The 25,876-nt window shown below is 37.9% G+C and overlaps 1 protein-coding gene across 5 annotated transcripts in view; it reads right to left on the minus strand.

Moving 5' to 3' along the window:
• SNX7 (sorting nexin 7) overlaps nt 1–25,876 on the minus strand; it is a 164,071-nt gene that overhangs the window by 114,173 nt on the left and 24,022 nt on the right. For all 5 annotated transcript variants that reach the window (XM_055585014.1, XM_055585015.1, XM_055585013.1 and 2 more), the window contains exons 2-5: nt 13,891–14,073; nt 6,849–6,959; nt 6,341–6,505; nt 3,993–4,191 (exon numbers count right to left, since the gene is read on the minus strand). In XM_055585014.1, the coding sequence (XP_055440989.1) occupies nt 3,993–4,191; nt 6,341–6,505; nt 6,849–6,959; nt 13,891–14,073 (658 nt within the window). The remainder of the gene's footprint in view (nt 1–3,992; nt 4,192–6,340; nt 6,506–6,848; nt 6,960–13,890; nt 14,074–25,876) is intronic.

A 25,876-nucleotide genomic window follows, 5' to 3' on the forward strand; every position in this document is an offset into this window, starting at 1 on the left:
ATTATTTTTTTAATCTCAAAGCCTAATACATAATGCATTCAATAAATATTTTCATATCAATGAAAGAATGAACAAAAGACTATTCAATGCTTGATAAGCCATTTATCCAAAAATTTGGATTTCATTTTAAAATCTGAATATTTTTATACGTTTCCTTTCACACTATCAATGTTTAATGACAGATGGCTTTTTATGGTAGAGGATGCATGAATAGTGAGAATTTTTGGTCTAATATCCACATAAGTATAATTAAATTCTCTATATTTAATCATCTTATTAGTCATTGGGGTTAGTTGAAAAATGTCATATTGCTCTAAATTAAACTTTTTTATTAAACTATTAAATTTTTCAAAAGTTTATATGATCAGGTAAACTAAAAAAGACTTTAAAGATTTAAAAACAATAGAAATACTAGTTATCACCTAAAGAAGATACTGTTTGACGACCACTAGGATCCTTCCAAATTGCATCCTCCTGATCTAGGCCTATCTTTTATTTTAGATAATGGCCATGTGACACCATCCCTTCTCCAGGGGATCTTCCCTTTGGACCAAACCCGGGTCTCCTGCATTGCAGGTAGATTCTTTACTGTCTGAGCCACCAGGGAGGCCCCAATATTTCTAGAAAAGAAAACATTCTCCTTTATTTCTTTTCTTAATTTCTGCATATATCAAAGTGTGTTATTTACCCTGTAAAGTATTTATTTTAATTTAAAGAGCTTCCTTGAAATTCTAAACTGTGCTTATATAGCACTCAAATTGCATCTGTATGGAAACTTAATGAGCTGCACTGTAATTTGTCTGTTAATATATCTGTTTCCCCAACTAGACTGTGAACTCAGGGACAGATACTATTTTAACCCTCCTTCAATCTTTAGCACAAAGCATTAGCACATGATGTGGTCAATACAAATTTGCCTAATTAATTAGGGAACACAAAACAAAGTCAGAAAAAAAAATAGAATAAAAGCAAGTCAAAAGAGAAATGACTCATTATGATACACAAATTCTTCATGATTTAAATATGAAAGAAATGCCTTATATAGCTTAGACTCCCAGAACTCCAAAAAAAAAAAAAAAAAAAACCCAAAAACCCATCATTTTAAATGAAATCTTGATAAATGGGCTTTACATTTGAAAGACCAAGAAATCCCTTAAGTTTGTGCCAGTGTGCCTCCACTCCTTGAAACTGAGAGCTCAAATTTATAAAGTCCACCACAAAAACCCAGTTTTCCTTCTGAGGATTTCACAAATATTAGAGCAGTTCAGAGATTTGAAAACTAGTCCCTTGCACCAGTAAATATAACACATAATGATGATATTTGATACTCTATAGAACTCTTAAATGTCAAGAGTTTCCAGGGGTCTCTGAATTGCCATACCACTTAACTATCCATCAAGAATTCACTTAATAGAACTGGAATCACTGAACCTAGTTAAAACAATTATCTTCTTGATTTTTTTTTTAATTACAAATGGTAAATACAAAGACCAAGAAGGCATAAATCAAATTATTGTCAGACTTAGCCATCTATTTTAAATGTAGATGAATGCAATTTTAAAAAGTTGGCAAAAACTCATCATAGAATTTATAGAATTCATAGAATCATGAAATAAAATCTAACTTGAAAATAGGAAAAGAGATCTATTTTAAATCTCTCTGCCATTGCTTGGACAGGTCTAATATAGAGTTCTTGCACCTCCTCCCCAACCCCCACCCAAGCAAATGTGGAAACCCTATTTCCTAAAACATCACTTCTTTGATTAAAATTATGGTCTATGTTGAACATTTGAGACTGACTACACCCAAAATATTAAGCTCTTTATCCCTATTATTTATAAATGGAAATAAGAATGTGTGTGTGTGTGCTCTGCTGCTGCTGCTGCTGCTAAGTTGCTTCCGTCGTGTCCAACTCTGTGTGACCCCACAGTCTGAAGCCCACCGGGCTCCCTGGTCCTTGGGATTCTCCAGGCAAGAACACTGGAGTGGGTTGCCATTTCCTTCTCCATTGCATGAAAGTGAAAAGTGAAAGGGAAGTCACTCAGTTGTGTCCGACCCTCAGCAACCCCATGGACTGCAGCCTACCAGGTTCCTCTGTCCATGGGATTTTCCAGGCAAGAGTACTGGAGTGGGGTCATGTCCAACTCAGTGCAACACTATGGGTTGTAGCCTGCCAGGTTCCTCTGTCCACGGGATTCTCCAGGTAAGAAGGCAAGGATAGTGAGGCAGGGTGCCATTTCCTCCTCCAGGGGATCGTCCCAACCCTGGGATCAAACCTGGGTCAGGTCTCTTACATCTCCTGCATTGGCAGGCAGGTTCTTCACCACTAGTGCCAACTGGGAAGCCCCTGTGTGCTCTATGTCATGTCAGTCATGTCTGACTCTACAGCCCCAGGGACAGTAGCTTTCCAGGCTCCTCTGTCCATCGGATTCTCCAGGCAAGAATACCGGAAGGGGTTGCCATTTTCTCCTCCAGGGGATCTTCCCAACCCAGGGATTGAACCTGCATCTTTCACGTCTCCTGCATTGGCACGCAGGTTCTTTACCACTGGCATACCTGGGTATACTCCAATAAAAATTTTTAAAAACAAAAAAGAGAGAGGAATGCCCAGCCAATGCCCAGGTTGGGAAACTGAAACTGTCAATGATGAATTGCTGGAGTCTCAGTGTGGACAATTCCAGGAGTTAAAAATTCCAGAGAAACCAGCCATGGGTGAAATCCCACAGTATTGTGAGATTTACCTCCAAAAGCCTGCACAGTAAATATCAGGCAAAAATTACTTCTGCTTCCTGCAGGAGATGAGAAAATAAGCCATTCTGTAATAGCCAGGGTACTCTACCTAATAGCCAGGGTTCTTCTTAACAAGGCCTTCCCTTTTGGGAAACTGGTTACCCAGAGCATAACCTGCTGGGGTATTATCAGAGCCTAACTGACCTGGTAGCTTCCCTGGTGGCTCAGTGGGCAAAGAACCTGCCTGCAAGGTGGGAGACCTGGGGTCGATCCCTGGGTTGGGAAGATCCCCTGGAGGACGGCATGGCAACCCACTCCAGTATTCTTGCCTGGAGAATCCCCATGGACTGAGGATCCTGGTGGGATACAGTCCATGGGGTCACAAAGAGTCAGACACGACTGAGCGACTAAGCACACTGAGCTACTGCTGCTGCTGCTAAGTCGCTTCAGTCGTGTCCAACTCTGTGCGACCCCATAGACGGCAGCCCACCAGGCTCCCCCGTCCCAGGGGTTCTCAAGGCAAGAACACTGGAGTCGGTTGCCATTTCCTTCTCCAATGTGTGAAAGTGAAAAGTGAAAGTGAAGTCGCTCGGTCGTGTCTGACTCTTTGCGACCCTGACTCTTCGCGACCCCATGGACTGAAGCCTACCAGGCTCCTCCGTCCATGGGATTTTCCAGGCAAGAGTACTGGAGTGGGGGGCCATTGCCTTCTCTGGAGGAAGGGAAATACCCAACTTGAGCCCACTCTGGTCATCCTGTCTCAACTAAAATGGGGAAGGAAAAACCCTGAACTTCTGTGAGGCTTACAGTGGTCCAGAAGCACAGACTCATGAAAGGACTGAGACCTAACCACAGGTCTCCAGAATGCTTCTCCTCCCCACACCTCACCACCACATTACTAAAGGCCTATTTACTTTTATGAGTACATCATGTCTGGCTACCAGGGGCAAAAAGAAAATTACAAGACATACTAAAAGGCAAAAAACACAATTTAAAGAGAGAGCAAGCATCAGAACCAGATGTGGCCGAGATGTTGGAATTAGAACATGATTTTAAAACAACTATGATGAATATGCTAAGGGCCCTAATTAGATACAGTAAACAGCATGCAATAACAGATGGGCACTGTAAGCAGAGACAGAAATCCTAAGAATGACCAAAAAGAAATGCTAAGTTGATGCTGCCTTACCACACCAGCAAATGGAAAAAGATTCATCAGAAATGCAACAACTTTGAGATCACAGTTCAGCAGTTCTACATACCCCGTTCTTCCTTGTAGATTCTCTGAGATATTTTATCTATCAAATTTATTTTCTGGCTAAATATTTCAATGAAGTTATTCATTTCCATGAACTCCTCAGGGCGACTTTTAACTCCTCTCATTGACAATGCAACTGCTCTGACTGACTGTCCCATCCTGCTGAGTAATCCAGGCCCTTGCTTCCTGTGAGAAGAGAATTCCTAGGAACAAAAAAAATAAAACATCGGATGAAGCAAACAATGATATTCTAAGATCCAACAACAAAAAAAGAAATCTAATCAGAAGAATAAAGATGATAAAAAGGTTCCATGTACATCTTTTTAATTTCATGTTAATTTGAAGCAGATGAGTTAGGGTACACAGTCCTTTCTCTAAGCCTCAGCCTCCTTGATAACATTCTTTTCCAAAGTGCTTCTGTAAAACATGTAATCATGTTTTCTCAGAGCATGGATCCTTCAAAGAACAAGGTGTAACAGAGGGAACTGCACTTATAGAGATACTGGAGAAGATATGAAAATGATATGAGATGAAACCTGTATTTTATTAACAGGAATTTAGAAAAATGATTGAGAAAAAGATCTCTCAGGGTCTAATCTACATCCTAGGAAGAAAAATTGGGAAACTTTGTTAATCCTTTAGTTATAATAATGGCTAGCATTTATTGAGAGCTTAATGTTATTGGCACTATACTTGCATTTTTATACACATCACTCACAATAACACTGTGAAACAGGTTCTATTATTACTCTCATTGTACAGAAGAGAACGGAAGCAAAGGAAGGTTAAAGAAGCTTGCTCAAGGTCCAAGAGCAAGGAATTGGTGGGTAGGGATCAAAGTCCTGGCAGTTTGACCCCAAGGACTTCACTGCTAAGCACTAACTGGTCTGCTTTCTTAAAGTTACTGGAATAGTTGGTAAATAAACTCCCTGACCATAGCTCTGCAACCAACTTAATTGGATAAACTTATACTGTCTCCACTGACTTGCTGTCTTTGGAGAAAGATTTTTCATAAAATATGTAATAGATGGTTCACAGTTAATTTAGGAGAGTTAGCTACAGATTTGCAAAGTAGAAATATTATAAAAGGATACACTGCACAGAAGTATCCCTTCAGAAGTATGGCCTACTAAAAAGGAACACCAAGAAGGACAAGGGATCTGACAATGGGTACAGCACTTACTGAAACACAGGTTTGAGATCAAAGATGATCTGGAGAAAGATAATGTTATTTAATATTTGGATAAATAATACATAATAATATTTTTATCTGTGGATTTGGCAGTCAGAGTAACAATGTCAAAGAGTAATATAAACATTCATACACCTACAAAAATAACAATGCTGACTACCAGATCTATAGATAAAAACATTATTATGTATTATTTACCCAAATATGAAATAATATATTATCTTTCTAAGATCTTCTTTCTTAAAGGTCTTACCCAAAATAACATATAAACTTGTTAATTTCCAAATCAGTATGATTTTGTGTGCAAAGAATATAATAACAAACGCCACCCTTGACCAGGCAGTACATCTATTCACAAGGGCTACTGCATCATTTGATAGAATAAATATTATCAGAAAGAGCACAAGTCACAACTAGCAAGCTGTTATTGCAACTGCTGACTGCAGAGAATGTTTCTAACAGCTTCTAAGGGTCTGGAGTCAGGCCACAAATTCTTCTCACATAAGTCACACAGGGCTTCCAGACACCAAGTACTGTCAAAATTGAGATGAATGGCTTCTTTAGCTTCAATCACTTTGGCAACAACTGAGAGACAGAAAATTCAACATTGGTCAGTAAGTATTTGGTATTGACCAAATATCACCATCTTTCTTGGTGAATTATATCTTAATAGAAGAAAAGAAAAAATAAAAGGAATATAAAAGGAATCTGTATTAGAAATTAGATCCTCTAAAATTAGGTAATTGATGGAAAAGTGAGAAAATTATATTATCTATCAATCCATTCATCCATCTATTAATAAAAAACTTTTATCTTAACTTGAAAAGCCCTCATTACTACTCAAAACAGTGTCAATTTAAGAATGTTTTTATATTTTCAGTATTAGCTATATGAAAGGAGTACCCAGGCATTTTAAAAAATATATCAGCTACCAAAAGAAATATGAGAATGTATATGTGAGAAAGGTACATGATTTTCATAACGTTCATGTGTAGACTTGATACAGGGTTGTATCCGAAGGATATTTCTTAAATGTCTAAAACTCCATCTTAATTCAAGGTTACTACTACCTGATTTAAAAAGGTAAATAGAGAAAGCATACAACCTACTACATGTACAAATACCGAAGGATTATATGAGTATAAATTACAATTTTTTACCCAAGCTTGTGCAGTAAGAAAAATTTTAAAGTCTTCATTAAATGTTAGAGTTGGATGGTCAGCAATTCGGTTCAAAAATTTGTGCAATGCCTTCCTTCGTGTCTCAATGAAGTCATCATTAAAGCGTTCCACCATTCCTTTCACTATAAACTTTTCTGGCAATGGCTAGGGCAAAAAAATAAAAAGGAATCTGAGCATTCTGTGGCACGGGATTATAAGGAATTCTACACTTCTTCTTTCTGGAAGACTACTTGAACATGTGATCATTTCTTATAAAAATAATTTTTCAAAATTCACAATGTTAGAGCCAAATACCAGAAAATCTTAACACGTTACAATAGTTTTAAAAAACAAATCTGTACATAGATTGAAAAGTTTAAAAACAAATGTTTCCCAGATAAATGAATTGCATTGAATCAAAGGTCTGAAATTGGGTGTTAAGACATTCTAATGATTCACAAGACAAAATGGCAGCTATTCTGTGAAAAAAAAAAAAAAGTAAACGTACTGGAATAATCAGAGTGGGGTGCGCTTCTTCAAGTTTTTCTTTCAACCAAAGGAAATCTTGATAACGTCTCCTAACTTCAAATTCACTGGAGTCAAATTCCCCACGAGATGTCTGAAGAAAGTAGGAAAAAATAACAGCACATGCAATATAAGACAGAAGACATTTGCCTAATGTTATTTTAGACATTCTGAAATAAATGGGTCTCTAAGAAAAACTAACAAATTCTAATTATTCAGTGTTTGTCAGCCTGTACATTTTTTTTTCCTTTGCAGTCATCAATTCATGTAGCAGAAGAAACAAAGCAAACTTTCCAGTATTCCCAGAAAGAAAGCAAACATCATGCTCAAATTTAAAATCCAAACTGAAAAATCTGTCTCAGAGCAACCATCTGTCTTCCACAAGATTTTAACTACTATTATCTTTGGCATGACTTTCTTGCTAACAAGAAAGTGTGTTCTGACTTTAGGTTTCAAATATATTTCATTTCTCAAGATGATCAAAATTCAGAATTTGAGGAAAGTCCTATTTTTGCAACTTGGAAAAATAACCTGAACATAACTGAGAAAAAAAATGTTTCCTTGGAATCTGCTCAAACGAATTGCTTTGCTAAAATTTGCTTTTAGTATTTGAGAATTCTAACATTAACCAGAGTGATTTTACCACTGTTTAAAAATGTTATTAACGGAAATTTAATGTGAAAAGCAAATCTTTCTGTCATTTCTCAAGGAATTTTGAACTATATGCCTAAACTCCTAAAAGTTAAGCAAACACATTAAAATATCTGTTCTCAACAAACTAGAATCTATTCCAACACATATGACAAGAAGAACATGGGTACAATATCAACCTCACCTCTATTACCTGAATTACAAGCCAAACACAAAAATAGCTTAGACAATGCACACTCACCTCTTATAAGAAAAAAAGTCACTTAAATAGTTTTTAAGAAAATTATACAGAAATATTGTTTGAGATTTTCCTGGAGGAGTAAATATGGAATAAATAACACATTATTTCACACTCACCAGAAATACCAATCACCCACACAGATGAACACAATTGTAAAATTAAGCAGTTCAAGTCAAAATAAGATGTAATCTTAATTGTCATAAAATAAGGTTCACAAAATCTACACTTGCCAAGGTTTATTCTCATAAAGTGAATGTTTAGAATATCATAAAATATATCTTAGCAAAACACTCCCTTTTTAGTGGGAAAAAGTAGAGGTAAATGAGATGCAGAAGTCTAAGGAACTACATGTTCAAAAAAAACTACAAAATCTATTATGCAAAATGGTACAAATTGTGGAAGTGGTAAAAATAGGCCAACTAAATCTAGTGGAAACACAGTTTAACAATATATATACAAGTTGGTATGTGTACATATATATATGCAAATACACACACATGCATACATACATATACACACAAAACATAAAGTGACTCGTTAAACAATACCCACTGACACCTCTACATCCCAGGTACATGTGTACAGGTTTACTACCAATTTCCAAGAAAAAATAAGTTGCCATACTTAACAATAAAAACACTCAAACACTGTGAAGTTAAAATAAGACTGAACATTACATGTCCTTAAGAATTCCCAAAACTTCAAATTGACACAAAAGAAACTTGTATAAATTCCAGAAACAGGAAGACATAAAATCAAGTCAAATAATTGGTTGCTTCTGTCCTCATCACCCTGCCAGTGACTTAAGAGTTCTCTATCATACCACAATAAAGAGAAGAAAGCAGAGAATAAGTACAAACCTTAAGGACAGCACATTCGTTCTTCCTACTCTAAGACTTCATTGGCCTTCAAAGGGTTATAAGTTACATATTATTTGTCCTCCAAAATAACTTTTTAGAACATAAGTCCTTCTAAGTTGGAAATCTGTCATCAAATTTTCCTATTGTTTGGAAGCTTTATCTCTTTTCTAGTCTAGAATACATTTTTCTATAGAAGGTAAACCGTAAATGGTGTTTAATTTTTCATGTCTGAACATAAGAGCCTGGGTACTTGAAGTTTAGGACTAAAAGACAATACCTCAAAATGCATTTATTTAGCAAATACTGACCTTCAGTCATGGGCAAATAGTTACTCTAAAATTTGAAGATTTAGAAAACTATTTTTCTGAGGGAAATGAATTTAGAATCAAGAATATACTTTTATCACCAACTACTGACACATACTGGCAGGCATTTATGAGTCTGTCTTCATGATAAGGATGTGAAAGGAAAAACCTTCATTAAACCTCGTGAGTTCTTACTCCCACATGTCCTAAGGCAAGGCACACCTCTAGATCTCTGAAACCGAAAGTATTTCTTCAGAGCAGTTACTTTGGATGTTTCAACCTGGAGAATCAGGGTAATTTCTCGTAAGGGGAATAGGTGCCAGGAACGTGGGCTTCCTGACACAATTATTTACAGTCACGCACTCTTAAGTATTCCTAAGTAGGGACGGCCAGTGTACCTGTAGGCAAAAGAGTACGTGCATTTATCCTTATAATCTTAGTGTCCATGAATATAAATGTTTATAAAACTAAAACTTTCCCAGGGTAGCCATCCCTGAATCTCCTAATTAGATGGAGTTTTTCACCTGCTGTGAAAAACCACCACCATCCTCATAAAATTCTGTATTTTTCTGTCATAATATTTATAACTATAATTAACCAATAAGCCATACAAGTGTTTAATATCCATCATCAACACCCCGTGTCCCCGTACTGAAAACTCCACGAAGGCAGAGGGTCTGTCTCAATCGCTGGCATAGTCTCAACATACAACATGGTGCCTCAACATAACTGGCACTCAATAGAACTTTATTAAATATATCAGTAAATAAATGATACTAAGTAAATAACAAAGAAAAGACTGTTTGCTAATGAGATATACATCTACTAAAAGATTATATTTTTGTATCTGTAATACATATTTTAATATATATAGGTACAGTTTATATACTCAGTTCAGTTCAGTTCAGTCGCTCAATTGTGTCCAACTCTTTGCGACCCCATGAACTGCAGCACGCCAGGCCCCCCTGTCCATCAGCCACTCTCGGAGTTTACACAAACTCATGTCCATTGAGTCGGTGATGCCATCCAGCCATCTCATCCTCTGTAGTCCCCTTCTCCTCCCACCTTCAATCTTTCCCAGCATCAGGGTCTTTTCAGATGAGTCAGCTCTTCGCATCAGGTGGCCAAAGTATTGGAGTTTCAGCTTCAACATCAGTCCTTCCAATGAACACTCAGGACTGATCTCCTTGAGGATGGACTGGTTGGATCTCCTTGTAGTCCAAGGGACTCTCAAGAGTCTTCTCCAACACCACAGTTCAAAAGCATCAATTCTTCAGTGCTCAGCTTTCTTCACAGTCCAACTCTCACATCCATATGGAAAAACCATAGCCTTGACTAGACGGACCTTTGTTGACAAAGTAATGTCTCTGCTTTTTAATATGCTATCTAGGTTGGTATAGTTTTTATTTCACGGAGTAAGTGTCTTTTAATTTCATGGCTGCAGTCACCATCTGCAGTAACTTTGGAGCCCAAGAATATAAAGTCTGTCACTGCTTCCATTGTTTCCCCATCTATTTGCCATGAAGTGATGGGACCAGATGCCATGATCTTTGTTTTCTGAATGTTGAGCTTTAAGCCAACTTTTTCACTCTCCTCTTTCACTTTCATCAAGAGGCTCTTTAGTTCTTCTTCACCTTATTCCATAAGGATCGTGCCATCTGCATATCTGAGGTTATTGATATTTCTCCTGGCAATCTTCATTCCCGCTTGTGCATCTTCCAGCCCAGCATTTCTCATGATGTACTCCACATAGAAGTTAAATAAGCAGGGTGACAATATACAGCCTTGACATACTCCTTTTCCTATTTGGAACCAGTCTGTTGTTCCATGTCCAGTTTTATCTGTTGCTTCCTGACCTGCATACAGGTTTCTCAAGAGGCAGGTCAGGTGGTCTGGTATTCCCATCCCTGTCAGAATTTTCCACAGTTTGCTGTGATCCACACAGTCAAAGGCTTTGGCATAGTCAATAAAGCAGAAATAGATGTTTTTCTGGAACTCTCTTGCTTTTTCGATGATCCAGTAGATGTTGGCAATTTGATCTCTGGTTCCTCTGCCTTTTCTAAAACCAGCTTGAACATCTGGAAGTTCATGGTTCATGTACTGTTGAAGCCTGGCTTGAAGAATTTTGAGCATTACTTTACTAGCGTGTGAGATGAGTGCAATTGTGCAATAGTTTGAGTATTCTTTGGCATTGCCTTTATTTGGGATTGGAATGAAAACTGACCTTTTCCAGTCCTGTGGCCACTGGATGCAGTAAAAGTAACCAAATAGATAACAAAGGTACACACTTTATAACAGTTAAGCTGAAAGATAGTCTGCCACAATCATGTATGGATGCACAAAAGTATAATGAAAATCTATATAGTTTTATTGTTATTGTTGTTTAGTCATTAAGTCATGTCTGACTCTTTGCAACCCCGTGGACTGCAGCCTGTCAAGCTCCTCTGTCCACGGGATTTCCCAGGCAAGAATACTGGAGTGGGTTGCCATTTCCCCCTTCAGGGGATCTTCCTGCCCCAGGGACTGAGCCTGCATCATCTGCACTACAGTCGGATTCTTTACTGTTGAGCCACCAGGGAAGCTCTCTCTATAGTGTAAAAATAAACTGTCTAGATTGAAATCTTAGCTCAGCTAATGACTATGTTGTGTAACCTTTGGCAAGTTTTAAGTTTCAGTGTCCTCACCCACAAAATGGGGGTAAATCACAAGATCTAGGATTGCTGTGAGCTTCAAATGAGTTAATATTATTATGTATCAAGTGGTTAGAACACTGCCTGGCACAAAATAGTCCCACAATAAAAGTTAGTTTAACACACTATAATATTATCGCTTTCACTACTACTATTATTCCTATAACAGCAGCACATGTAAAGCATGATGCAATACAGATAATTCATAAGAATTGTGTGTCTATGATCAGAATGAAATCCATAGGATGGCTTATAAAGTGTCTTACTGAAAGAAATAAATGAGGGGAAAATAATTCAGTCACAAAATCTTTGCTGGAAAGGATAATGAAAATGGATGATTATGATTATAATAGCAGTAACAGGAGAAATACGGTTCTGTTCTTAGCAGTGTGTCTGTATTAACACATGGAATATTCACAAAGATCCTATTAGGTTAGTATTATTATCTTATTTACAAATGAGGAAACCAAGCACACAGAGGTTAATTAAATAGCAAGGAAAGGGAGCAACAAAGATTCTACTTCATGCTGTTTTGCTCTGCAGCCTTTGACAGGACTCTGACACTATAAATTTCTTCACTCACCCGCTCACCAAAAGGTTAAATGACTTAGGAGCTATATCCCAAGGATTGTGTTCAGAATTATGGATAATTTAAGATACAATTACCTACCTTGAGAAGCTCACAGACTCAGTGGGAATAAATAAAAAACACACGTAGTTACTGACACACACACAGGTAGGTAGCAAATACTGAATACTTATCATGTGTCAGGCACCCTGGTAAGTGTTTTACATTGATTATCCATCCTAAATTAATTCTTACAGCAACTGTACAAAACCAGGTCTTATTTTCAAAAATATTCAGTTTTAAAGATTAAAAAATAACCTGAGGCTTAGAAGGATTAAGCATAGGCTTTTAATTTCTTTTCTGCACTGTCATATCTCATTTTCTTTAGGAGTTCAGTTAGAACAGTGTGAGCAAACAGTAGAAAGAGGATTTTTAGCTTCTGGGAGCAGAGGAGGTGAGCATCGTTTCGAATTGCATCTTGAAAAATAAACAGTAGTTTTCTGTCTGAAAGTGGGAAGGGCATACCAGACAGAAGCAGCAGCATATGCAAAGTTATGAGAGCAAGAAATACCCTAGAATATTCAGATAAAAGAGGCAGTTCTATGCGAGTGAAGAGCAGGGGTTTTAAAAGTAGGCAGTAAGAGGCGAATTGTGTATAGTAGGCTGGCTCCAGACTGAGAGGGGCTCTGAATGTCATACAAAGGAGTCTGCACCTTGTTCTGTAGGAAATGAGGAGCCAAGGGAGGATTTTAAGAATCTGAGTGAAGAGCTGAGATACACGCATCTTAGTGCAACATAATTAGCAGGCCGTACTGAAGGAAGTGCTTGTATGTGGAGAGTCCAAAAGATTTTCAGCTACAAAAGGGATGCACTTCCAGAGAGTGAGATTTCACAAACAAAATGTTATGACTTATAAACAGAATTCTTAAAGGCTGCTGTTACACAAAGATTATCATCGTAAAAAGGATTATACTATTTGGCTGTTTTGTTAGTGTAAGCCGTCATTTTACAGAGCCTTGTCTGAGGATTAAGGAGACTTGGATTCCAGATCTGTTCTGCCTTTGCATCACTAAACAACTAAAAGCATCTCATACAGAAGATAAAGAGATAAAGTAACCATTTGCTTTTTTTTTTTTTTTTTTTTTTGACCTTGCTGGGTCTTTGCTGTGGTGCACCGGCTTTCTAGTTGCAGAGCATGGGCCTAGGTGCCCCCACCACATGTGGGATCCTAGTTCCCTGACCAGGGATTGAACCCATGTCCCTCTGCATTGGAAGGTGGTTTCTTAACCACTGGACCACCAGGGAAATCCCACCATGTGCTCTTATTTGGAAAACAAATGAAAAAACATTTTTGTAATCTTCAGGAGAAATGTGAATACAGAATACTGCATTATGTTTTGAACCAGTTGTTTTCTTTATTAGCGAAACTTCTTTCCCAGATATGTTTATCATCTTTAAACTAAAACATTAAAATGTTCTTATTTTAAGAAGCACAATGGCTAAAATACAAGTGACTGGTACTCAAGTTAATCCAAATTCATATAGGACAAGTAAAGGATAGATAAGATGCAATGTCTTATTCAAAATGGCTGAAAGACCAGCACTTAATTCTGCTAAAATTCTCTAACGTGAGTATCAAAGTGAACAAAAAGTAGTTCCAAAAGTTCAAAGAAGTAACTGTAGTCAAGAAAATGTTCATTAAATACTTACCTTAGTAATAATCCTATAAGTAATAAAAGTTTCAATTGTAGTAACATGGCTTTCAGGTTCATCAACTGTAATAAAAAGATCTTTCAAATCTGGCTCATCTTCAAACTTGACTTGGTTTATCATTGATAAAGGGGACGTCGGCATCAGAGGGCTAAAGGAATTCATGTCCATCAATGAGGCATCCTATGAATAAAACATTGAAAATTAATGTTTAGGGGGAAAAGAGTTGAAACCCTCTTTTTCTTAGACAATACAAATACTAATCATATATGTCAAGAACAAAAAGGATAACTGGACTCCTGCTTAAATAAAGTATGTGGAAATATATTATATGCTTAGTTCTGTTTCATAACAAAATCCCACTTTAAAAATGACAGTAAAGAAAGAAACAAAAACAAGACAAAAATCATAAAAAGGTACAAACCCTCAAAGTAAAAAATAACAGGCTAAGCATGAAGTAGCCATCATGGTCAACAAAAGAGTCTGAAATGCAGTACTTGGATGCAATCTCAAAAATGACAAAATGATCTCTGTTCCTTTCAAAAGCAAACCATTCAATATCATAGTAATCCAAGTCTATGCCCTGACCAGTAACACTGAAGAAGCTGAAGTTGAACAGTTCTATGAAGACCTACAAGACCTTCTAGATCTAACACCCCCAAAAGATGTCCTTTTCATTTTAGAGGGCTGGAATGCAAAACTAGGAAGTAAAGAAACACCTGGAGTACAGGCAAACTTGGCCTCGGAGTACAGAATGAAGCAGAGCAAAGGCTGATAGAGTTCTGCCAAGAGAATGCACTGGTCATAGCAAACACCCTCTTCCAACAACACAAGAGAAGACTCTACACATGGACATCACCAGATGGTCGACACGGATCAGACTGATTATATTATGTGCAGCCAAAGATGGAGATGATCTATACAGTCAGCAAAACAAGACTGGGAGCTGACTGTGGCTCAGATCATGAACTTCTTATTGCCAAATTAAGACTGAATTTGAAGAAAGTGGAGAAAACCACTAGACCATTAAAGTATGACCTGAATCAAATCCCTTATGACTATAAAGTGGAAGTGAGAAATAGATTTAAGGGACTAGATCTGATAGACAAAATACCTGATGAGCTATGGACGGAGGTTCATGACATTGTACAGGAGACAGGGATCAAGACCATCCCCAAAAAATAGAAATGCAAAAAAGCAAAATGGCTGTCTGAGGAGGCCTTACAAATAGCTGTGAAAAGAAGGGAAGCGAAAAGCAAAGGAGAAAAGGAAAGATATACGCATTTGAATGCAGAGTTCCAAAGAATAGCAAGGAGAGATAAGAAAGCCTTCCTCAGTGATCAATGAAAAGAAATAGAGGAAAGCAATAGAACGGGAAAGACCAGAGATTACTTCAAGAAAATTAGAGATACCAAGGGAACATTTCATGCAAAGAGGGGTTCGATAAAGGACAGAAATGGTATGGACCTAACAGAAGCAGAAGATATTAAGAAGAGGTGGCAAGAATACACAGAAGAACTGTACAAAAAAGATCTCTATGACCCAGATAATCACGATGGTGTGATCACTCACCTACAGCCAGACATCCTGGAATGTGAAGTCAAGTGGGTCTTAGAAAGCATCACTACGGACAAAGCTAGTGGAGGTGATGGAATTCCAGTTGAGCTACTTCAAATTCTGAAAGATGATGCTGTGAAAGTGCTGCACTTAATATGCCAGCAAATTTGGAAAACTCAGCAGTGGCCACAGGACTGGAAAAGGTCAGTTTTCATTAAATCCCAAAGAAAGGCAATGCCAAAAAAGAATGCTCAAACTACCGCACAACTGCACTCATCTCACATGCTAGTAAAGTAACGCTCAAAATTCTCCAAGCCAGGCTTCAGCAATAGGTGCACCATGAACTTCCAAATGTTCAAGCTGGTTTTAGAAAAGGCAGAGGAACCAGAGACCAAATTGCCAACATCTGCTGGATCATCAAAAAAGCAAGAGAGTTCCAGAAAAACACCTATTTCTGCTTTATTGACTATGCCAAAGCCTTTGACTGTGTGCTATGCTATGCTATACTAAGTAACTTCAGTCGTGTCCGACTCTGTGCGACCCCATAGACGGCAGCCCACTAGGCTTCCCCGTCCCTGGGATTCTCCAGGCAAGAACACTGGAGTGGGTTGCCATTTCCTTCTCCAATGCATGAAAGTGAAAAGTAAAAGTGAAGTTGTGTCCGACCCTCAGCGACCCCATGGACTGCAGCCTTCCAGGCTCCTCCATCCATGGGATTTTCCAGGCAAGAGTACTGGAGTTGGGTGACAGTGTAGATCACAGCAAACTGTGGAAAATTCTGAAAGAGATGGGAATAGTAGAGCACCTGACCTGCCTCTTGAGAAATCTGTATGCAGGTCAGGAAGCAACAGATAGAACTGGACATGGAACAACAGACTGGTTCCAAACAGGAAAAGGAGTATGTCAAGGCTGTATATTGTCACCCTACTTATTTAACCTATATGTAGAATACATCATTTGAAATGCTGGGCTGGATGAAGTACAAGCTGGAATCAAGAGTGCCAGGAGAAATAGCAATAACCTCAGATATGCAGGTGACACCACCCTTATAGCATAAAGTGAAGAAGAACTAAAGAGCCTCTTGATGTAAATGAAAGAGGAGACTGAAAAAGTTGGCTTAAAGCTCAACATTCAGAAAACTAAGATCATGGCTTCCAGCCCTATCACTTCATGGCAAATAGATGTGGAAACAGTGGCTGACTTTATTTTTCTGGGCTCCAAAATCACTGCAGATGGTGTAGGCATGAAATTAAAAGATGCTTACTCCTTGGAAGGAAAGTTATGAGCAACCTAGACAGCATATTCAAAAGCAGAGACATTACCTTGCCAACAAAGGTCCATCTAGTCAAGTCTATGGTTTTCCAGTGGTCAGGTATGGATGTGAGAGTTGGACTACAAAGAAAGCTGAGCACCGAAGAATTGATGCTTTTGAACTGTGGTGTTGGAGAAGACTCTTGAGAGTCCCTTGGACTGCAAGAAGATCCAACCAGTCCATTCTAAAGGAGATCAGTCCTGGGTATTCATTGGAAGGACTGATGCTGAAGCTGAAACTCCAAAACTTTGGCCACCTGATGCGAAGAGCTGACTCACTGGAGAAGACCCTGATACTGAAAGATTGAGGGCAGGAGGAGAAGGGGACGACAGAAGGTGAGATGTTTGGATGGCATCACTGACTTAATGGACATGGGTTTGGGTGGAGTCCGGGAGTTGGTGATGGACAGGGAGGCCTGGTGTGCTGCGGTTCATGGGGTCGCAGAGTCGGACATGACTGAGTGACTGATCTGAACTGAACTTAAGCATGATGTAAACTATCTTTTGGAAACTGGAACTCTGATGGTTGAGTGGTAACTGAAAAGCTACCACTAAAAAAAAAGCTAAAGTAAACCAAGGACAGGATGGTTAACTGGGAAGAAGGAGGCACACGGAGACAGAGGATCACAGAGAGATTCAAGAGGCAGAGGTTCCAGAAACCTGTAGACTCAGAAAGCTGGTAGAGCTAAATATGGGGATTGGTTGAAAAGCTCATAAAACAAAAGAGATTTGGTACCTCAGATTCCCTCACATACCCCATGCAATCAGGTGACTTTTCTTTCCCAGGTTTGCAGAAAACTGGAAATTTCCTGGAGTGCCTCTGAATTCAAGGACACCAGGTAGGGTGGAGGGATAGACAGGCCCTGTGAAAATACAGATAGCAAGGGAAAGTCCTACATACTAGATGGAAAGATATCCTGTCCTTTCCCATCATTTGGCCCCAAGAAAGTGGCAGCAAGATGGAAAACTGCACATAATAGCTGGAGATTTCCTCGCTTAGCTGACCATTCCAAGAAAAACTGACAGCTGTAGCGCCCTGGGGAATCAGCCGAGCCTCTGCAGACTAACCCTGCAGGGCAGCCCCTTCCTGGCAAAACACTGACTGTCAACGTGGCTTTTCATTACCTGGTGCAGGAACCACCAAACATCTCAACACGTGGGAAGGCTCTGAGGTGAAAGATTCACAGAGAGAATATGAGAGGCAGACAGAATAGAGAAGAGAATGCTTACCAAGAGAGGAAAGTATGAGAGATAAGAATGAAATCAAATTCATAAATGAAAACAGGTGTTATATTTTTTAAGAATTCAGAGAACAGCAGAGACACCAAAAAAATAAGAGGTTCATGAAAGCTGAAATATGATGAAAGGATAAAAACTCAACAGAAAGTTCCAAAGATAGAACTCAGGAACTAAGCTGGACCAAAAGAATATGAGAAGGAAAAGAAGATATTTTTTAAAATTTAAGGATCCAGGTAGACAGAACCTGAGTGAAAATAATTCCAGAAAATGAAGACGGTAAATCCAAACGGAAATATTTCCAGATTGACAGGGTCTATCAAATCTCCTCAAAATGAACAAGACAATGGTGGGGTGGGGAATGCTCCCACAAGCTTCCATTACCATGACATTTCATAATCGTAGAGGTTTTTAAATTCCTAAAAGCTTAGGAAAAAAATTTAGGAAAGCCTAAATTCCAGAGAGAATATAAACAGGCAAAATACAACAGAAATGTCAGGAATCAGAATGCCTTCAAATTTCTCAAAATCATAATAAATTAGTATCTTCAAAATTTTTAAAGGAAAGTATTTTCTACCTAGAACTATTTACAGCCAGATAAACAGTCATTCAAGTACACAGGAAAAATAAAGCCATTTCAGGTGTGAAAGATTTCAAAATCTGACTTCCCATGCAGCCATTCTTTGGAGGACTTCACTTTTCCAAAATAAGGGCATATACCAAGAAAGAAGAAATAGGATCTAAAAGCAGGAGATTCAACAGAGAAGAGAATTAAAGGAAATTCCTGGGATGACAGTGGAAGAATGTTCCAGGTTCACAGTTTTGCAGCAGACTTAGAGAACAACCTATACAGAGAGGAGCTGAAAGACTTCAGAGAGGCAAGGTTATAAAGAGGAAATAATAAGAGAGGGAGAAAGGAAAGAGAAAAAGCAAAGTAAGCAGGGAAAGAGAAAGAGGAAAAGAAGGAAGGAAGGAGACTGACAGAATATCTGAAACCTCTAAGCATAATGAAAGGAAGCATGCCATGTTAGACTTTGTAAATGAATTAAGATTGATGCAAAAAAAGTGAAAAGGAAGAGAAAACAAGACAGGGAGAAAGGGAGGGCCTTAAAAAAATGAATAAATGAATGAATGATGAACTCTAAGGAAAACAAAAAGAACAAGAATGAAAATGTAATCACAGGTCATCACATCCCTTGACTGTGAATAAAAATAAATTGTTCTTAATACCAAATTTAACTAAAAATGGTGATATAGTTAAATTAAGATAATAAGAAGAAAAACATTAGTATGTCTGAGACGAGGAGACATACTAATACCATGATGGAAAAAAAAAACGAACCGTTCCAGACTGCTGACAACCATCTAAGAGACAACCACCACGCAACACATGATCTTAGGCTGGATTCTGTACCAAAGGAGGAGAGCCTTTGAGAACCTTTGTTTTTTTTCTCTCTAAGAGATATCTTTGGTACAACTGGAAAATTTTGAAAGGGTCTGCGGATTAGAATATATTAATAGTATTATGTCAATGTTAATTTCCTGATTAAGATACTTACACTGTAATTATGTAGGAGAGTGTCCTTGTTTTCAAAAATACACAGAGATTTAATTATGAGAAATATGTTTCCAATTTACTCAATTTACAGAGAGGCAGAAAGCAAATGTTGTGAAATGGTAAATAACCAGCAGACCTAGATTCTTTGTGGAATTCTTGCAAGACTTCAAGTCTGAAATTATTTCAAAATTTAAAAATATATTCATAGTTTTCAAAAGTCAAATTATTCAACAAGGCTTAAAATAAAATGAAACAAATTAAAAATAATGCAGCATCCCATGTTCTGGTATTAGTATTATCAGTTCATACTCCTTAGAAGTAAATTCAGAACTCTTAGCTATATTTGTTTCTTGTTACATTCTTTACTTCAAAATAACACATATACTCTTTTCCTAATTTTTCAATTTTGATATTATCAGTAGATTTCCTACTAAGGAGGATAAAGAGTATTTATTTAGCCAATTAATTATAAGTATAGTATAACCTATTTTACTCAATGGGTTATAATTCATTAATATAATTCATTTTGATGTTCTAAGTGTCCAAAACTTGCCTAGTAGGAGTCCCTTAAAACTGGCATCTGTATGTTTTTGATGTCTTCATTACCCCGTGAGCACTTTATTTTCAGGCATATCAAAGATATTTCAGATTTACCTTATACTTATTTTCCCTGCCCCCAGTCATGGAATCAGACATTTATCCAAAGAGCTCTGGTTCCTTTAAGAGAAGACTGGTATTTATAATATAAGATATAAATGCTAGAAAATATATGCATGTTAGGCATGATTTAGACCTAGGAATAGAAAACAAATCACAGTTGGGTTGATCAGACAAAAAACATGGAGATAAATGTCTTACAACAAAAGTTCAGTGAGATAAATTACAGTATATCCCTATGACAGAATACAATAAAGTCTATCCATATAATAGAATACAGTAAAGTGATTAATGTATTAGAAGAATATATAGAAACTTGGGAAAAGGTTCATAGTGTGTTACTAAGAGAAAACAGCAGCTTATAAAATTTGTATTTAACTAGATTCTAATGCATGTATGTGTGCTTGTGTATTTATGACAGAGGGGGTCCAGAGGGTATGAGAGAAAAAGTAACAAAGAGTGACTCATAATATGCATGTGCTCATGAACTTGGAAGTTATACCAAAAAGTTAACAGAAGTTATTTCAAGTGTCAGGATTCCTCTTGAGTTTAATATATTCCTGTCTGAGTTTCTGTGTTTACAAATATTCTAAAATAAATGCGTATTATTTTGTAGAAAGATTTTTAATTGTTTAGAGTCAACACTGTATCTAATGTGTTCATAAACAGTAAGAACCATTGTAATAAGTTAAAAGAGTATCTAGGGCCATTTTGGCAGAAGACCTTGGATTACACATTTGATTGCTTGATTTTTTTTCTGAACTCATCAAAGTTGTATAGTTCAAAAGGAAATTTAAAAATATGCCCAGAATCACAAGAAAATGGGATTGTCAAAATTATGGGATGCTAACACAATGGAATTCTAAGCAGTTATTACAACAGAATTTAGAGGTTCCGAATGAACATGCAATCAGCAAATACAAAAATCTCTCTCAATGTTCATTTCATATAAATAATAGTTTTCTAAGCTGACAAATTTTAATCTGATGGGCAAATGTGCGTTAAATTTCACTGACAGTGCATGCAACCACGTGCTCTGGCATTCTTTGTAGTCACCCTTTTGACTTACCACAACCCACTTCTTTTACCTACTACATAATTTAGCATTCTATTTCTTCTGCTTAAAATGCATCCTTTTGTAGAGTGGGAAAGATCTGCATGAATTTACAAAAGCTCACAATTCCAATGAGTGTAGTGTGGTGTCATAAAAATATGCTTCAATATCTAGCAAAGGAAGAAAATTACAGGCTGAAATTTAGCAACCTCCAAGATTTCAGTAGAAAGATTTAAATTACTATGAATCACTCAGGAACATTCTTAAAACCTCAATAAAACTGACTATTCAAAGAGTTTTATATTCACTTCAAAGAAAAAGGAAAAGAAAATACACTGAGGATACTTAAAAGATTTACATTTGGACATGAATAAGTGAAGAAAATAAGTGTTTGAGATCCAAAGAAGTAATTAACCAAAAAGAACTCCATTTAACCTTTTGTGGTTGATGCTTTTCAGGAGAAATGGATCGTTAAAATTTGTTCTTTCCAAAGGTCTCACCTCCACGATAATGCATGCCTCTTTCTCCCCTAGTTCTCTCTCTTCCTTCCCTTGCCCTCAACTTCATTTATACATTTGTTCATTCTTTGTATTTGGTTATATGTCCATTATCTTACGATATTTCAGACAGTGAAAATACATCTTTTCATTTTTTTTTTCCTTTCAAGAGATTAAAGCAGAGGGGAAATTATTTGCATGCTTAAACTTCTTAAATAACACTGAATACTTATAGCGAGCATAGTGAACACACAAACACACACTGAGGCATACACCAAAACACCTAAGGATGGTTAGCCTGAATATGCATAATAGAGAAGTAAGTCACATTGTTGCAGGAAGTCATTGCCTTTTTTCTCTCTCTTTTATGATAGGTCCCCCCCTCCTTTGGAGGATAACTGCTTTACAGTATCATGTTGGTCTCTGCCATACATCAACATGAAATCAGCCCCAGGTACACTTATATGCCCTCCCTCCTGAATTGCCCTCCCACCACCCACCTCTCCAGGTTGTCACAGAGCTCAAAAAATGGGTGGAAGACCTAAACAGACAATTCTCTAAAGAAGACATACACATGGCCAACAAACACATGAAAAGATGCTCAACATCACTCATGATTAGAGAAATGCAAACAAAAACTACAATGAGGTATCACCTCACATCAGTCAGAATGGCCATCATTAAAAAAATCTACAAACGGATGCAGAGAAAAGGGAACCCTCTTGTACCATTGGTGGGAATGTAAATTGATACAGCTGCTCTGGAGAACAGTATGGAGATTCCTTAAAAAACTGAAAGAGAATTACCATATGACCCAAAAATCTCACTAATGGGCATATGCCCTGAGAAAACCATAATTCAAACAGACACATGCACCCCAATATTCGTTGCAGCACTGTTTACAATAGCTAAGACATGGAAACAACCAAGATGGCACTGTCTTTTATTCTTATTCCAAATTAGCACATTCACTATAAGAAAAACCATGTAGATGACTTTCGTAAAATAAATGGACATTAGCACTGTGCTAGCCTGGAATATCCCATGGACGGAGGAGCCTGGTAGGCCGCAGTCCATGGGGTCTCTAGGAGTCAGACACGACTGAGCGACTCCACTTTCACTTTTCACTTTCATGCACTGGAGAAGGAAATGGCAACCCACTCCAGTGTTCTTGCCTGGAGAATCCCAGGGACAGGGGAGTCTTGTGGGCTGCTGTCTATGGGGTCGCACAGAGTCGGACACAACTGAAGTGACTTAGCAGCAGCAGCAGCATGCTGCAATTTATTGACAAACTCACTTATGAAATAAGGGTAAGTTTTCCTTGTTGTTACTTTTGTTTTATTTTAAGTATCTGCTGTGGGTTGAACCATGTCCTCCCAAAATTGATATGTTGAACTCCGAACCCTGCCACCTCAAAATGTGACCTTATTTGGGGATAGGAGCTTCACAAAGGAAATCAAGTTAAAATGAGGTCACTGAAGTGGGTGCTAACGCAATATGACTGGGATCTTTACAAAAAGGGGGGAATTTGGACAAAGACATGCATGTTATGAGACACAGGGAGAAGACAGCCATCTACCAGCCAAGCGGAAAGGCAGGGAAGAGATCCTTCCCTCACACATTCAGAAGGAACCAACCCTGCTGACACCTTCATTTCAGACTTCTAGCTTCCAGAACTGTGAGAAAATTAATTTATTTCAGACACTTAGTCTGTGGTACTTCACCATGGCAGCCCTAGCAAATGAGCACTTCTGTATACAGAATGGCACAGAATAAATGTGTAGAGAAGAAAGTAAGGGTAGAAAGGAAGGAAGGAATTATAATTAAAACATTTCATCTTTGATCCATTCATTTTTTTAACCAGTTAACAATCAACTTCAATAATTTCTGAAAAATGCTTTTGCCTCCCTCCTTTAATGCTATTTGATGGTTCCAAAGTTCTACTACTGAAGTAAATAAAATACACAGCTGAAATTTAAAACAAACAACGGCCTGCCAATATTTGGGTGCTCAGGAGATAAACTCCATAAGAAACAGGTTGAAAGGTGAGATATGACCTCTCTGAGAGGTGTCCTTCCTTAATATCCCTCCCTAAGATTCGACTCCAGAACATCTCATAAATATAACATGAATTACTCTGATAATACTAAATTGCATCCACCATCTGTGCACAAACAGCTATTTTCTTTTTACAAGCAGAGGGGGGAAAAAATCAATGTGAGAAGTGTGATAAATCAGAATACTGGCATGAAAAGGCCATGCAAATAAAATTGCTGATGTACGAGAAACACGTACACCAAGAGACATCTGGTAAAATGCAACTTACCATGGAAGGAGTTTGAGAAACCATGTTGTTATGAGGGACACTCATCTTGATGGGCCTAAATTTAGACTTACCAGCTGTGTTTTGGTTTACAACTCCTTCCAATCTGCCTGCTTATAATAATAATAAAAATTAGAAAGGCCTTCTGTGGAACACTGCTGAAAATGTGATTGGGGGAAAAGCCAGCCTGTGTCGGGTTCTATAAAGGGGCATACAACACTCAATAATCTTGTTTGACATAATTTCCAGTGTAATGCAGTATATATACTCTTGTATGCATATACCATAATTTATTTATCCTTTTTTTTTTCTATTTTCTAACAGTGTTGCCTTGAATATACTTGGGCTTTTTCAGGGTTTTTGCACTATAAAGTTAGAGACTAACCATAGAAATGTCACAAATAATTTTATTTGATAAAATTTTCCTCTCTGGACAAAAAGAAAAGTGGTAAAAGAAAAAGGTTAGGCAGTCAAGGTGTTGGTCACTCAGCTGTGTCCGACTCTTTGTGACGGCACAGACTGTAGCCCCCCAGGCTCCTCTGCCCAAAGGATTCTTCAAGCAAGAAAACTGGAATGGGATGCCATTTTCTCTCCAGGTCTTCCGGGGATCTTCCTGACCCAGGGCTCAAACCTCAGTCTCCTGTATTGTAGGCAGATTCTTTACTCAAGTTTAGACATACACTAGCCATGTGAACCTGGTCAAGTCATGTTACTTTTCTGAGATTCAGTTTTCTCCTTTGTAACCTCAGAGACGTCATATCTCACCTTGGATTTCAGATGATTAAGAAGAGGATAAAAAGAGACAAATAAATGTGATGTATATAGACACTGTCTGCTTGAAGGCTTTATGTGAATTATGCAAACATTACCATGACCCTGTAGAATATGTTCTATTTCTTCCCCTTTTTTAAACTAGGTAACAATACTACTGAGTAGCTGCTACTTTACCTCTTGTTTTCAAATGAAGAACCAGGTTAAATCACTTGTTCAAACTCTAACTGCTATTTTAATAAGTAGAGGAGACAGCATTTGACCACCACCTAACTGCCAGTAGGCTGATCTTAAGGGAGATCAACCCTGAATATTCACTGGAAGGACCGATGCTGATGCTAAAGCTGAAGCTCCAGTATTTTGGTTATCTGAATTTCTGCTTTATTGACTATGCCAAAGCCTTTGACTGTGTGGATCACAATCAACTGTGGAAAATTCTGAAAGGGATGGGAATACCAGACCACCTGACCTGCCTCTTGAGAAACCTATATGCAGGTCAGGAAGCAACAGTTAGAACTGGACATGGAACAACAGACTGGTTCCAAATAGGAAAAGGAGTACGTCAAGGCTGTATATTGTCACCCTGCTTATTTAACTTCTATGCAGAGTACATCATGAGAAATGCTGGGCTGGAAGAAGCACAAGCTGGAATGAAGATTGCCGGGAGAAATATCAATAACCTCAGATATGCAGATGACACCTCCCTAAGGCAGAAAGTGAAGAGGAACTAAAAAGCCTCTTGATGAAGGTGAAAGAGGACAGTGAAAAAGTTGGCTTAAAGCTCAACATTCAGAAAACGAAGATCATGGCATCTGGTCCCATCACTTCATGGGAAATAGATGGGGAAACAGTGGAAACCGTGTCAGACTTTATTTTGGGGGGCCCCAAAATCACTGCAGATGGTAATTGCAGCCATGAAATTAAAAGACGCTTGCTTACTCCTTGGAAGGAAAGTTATGACCAACCTAGATAGCATATTGAAAAGCAGAGACATTACTTTGCCAGCAAAGGTCTGTCTAGTC

Source organism: Bubalus kerabau, chromosome 6 (assembly GCF_029407905.1).
Source record: "Bubalus kerabau isolate K-KA32 ecotype Philippines breed swamp buffalo chromosome 6, PCC_UOA_SB_1v2, whole genome shotgun sequence".
Taxonomy (NCBI): domain Eukaryota; kingdom Metazoa; phylum Chordata; class Mammalia; order Artiodactyla; family Bovidae; genus Bubalus; species Bubalus kerabau.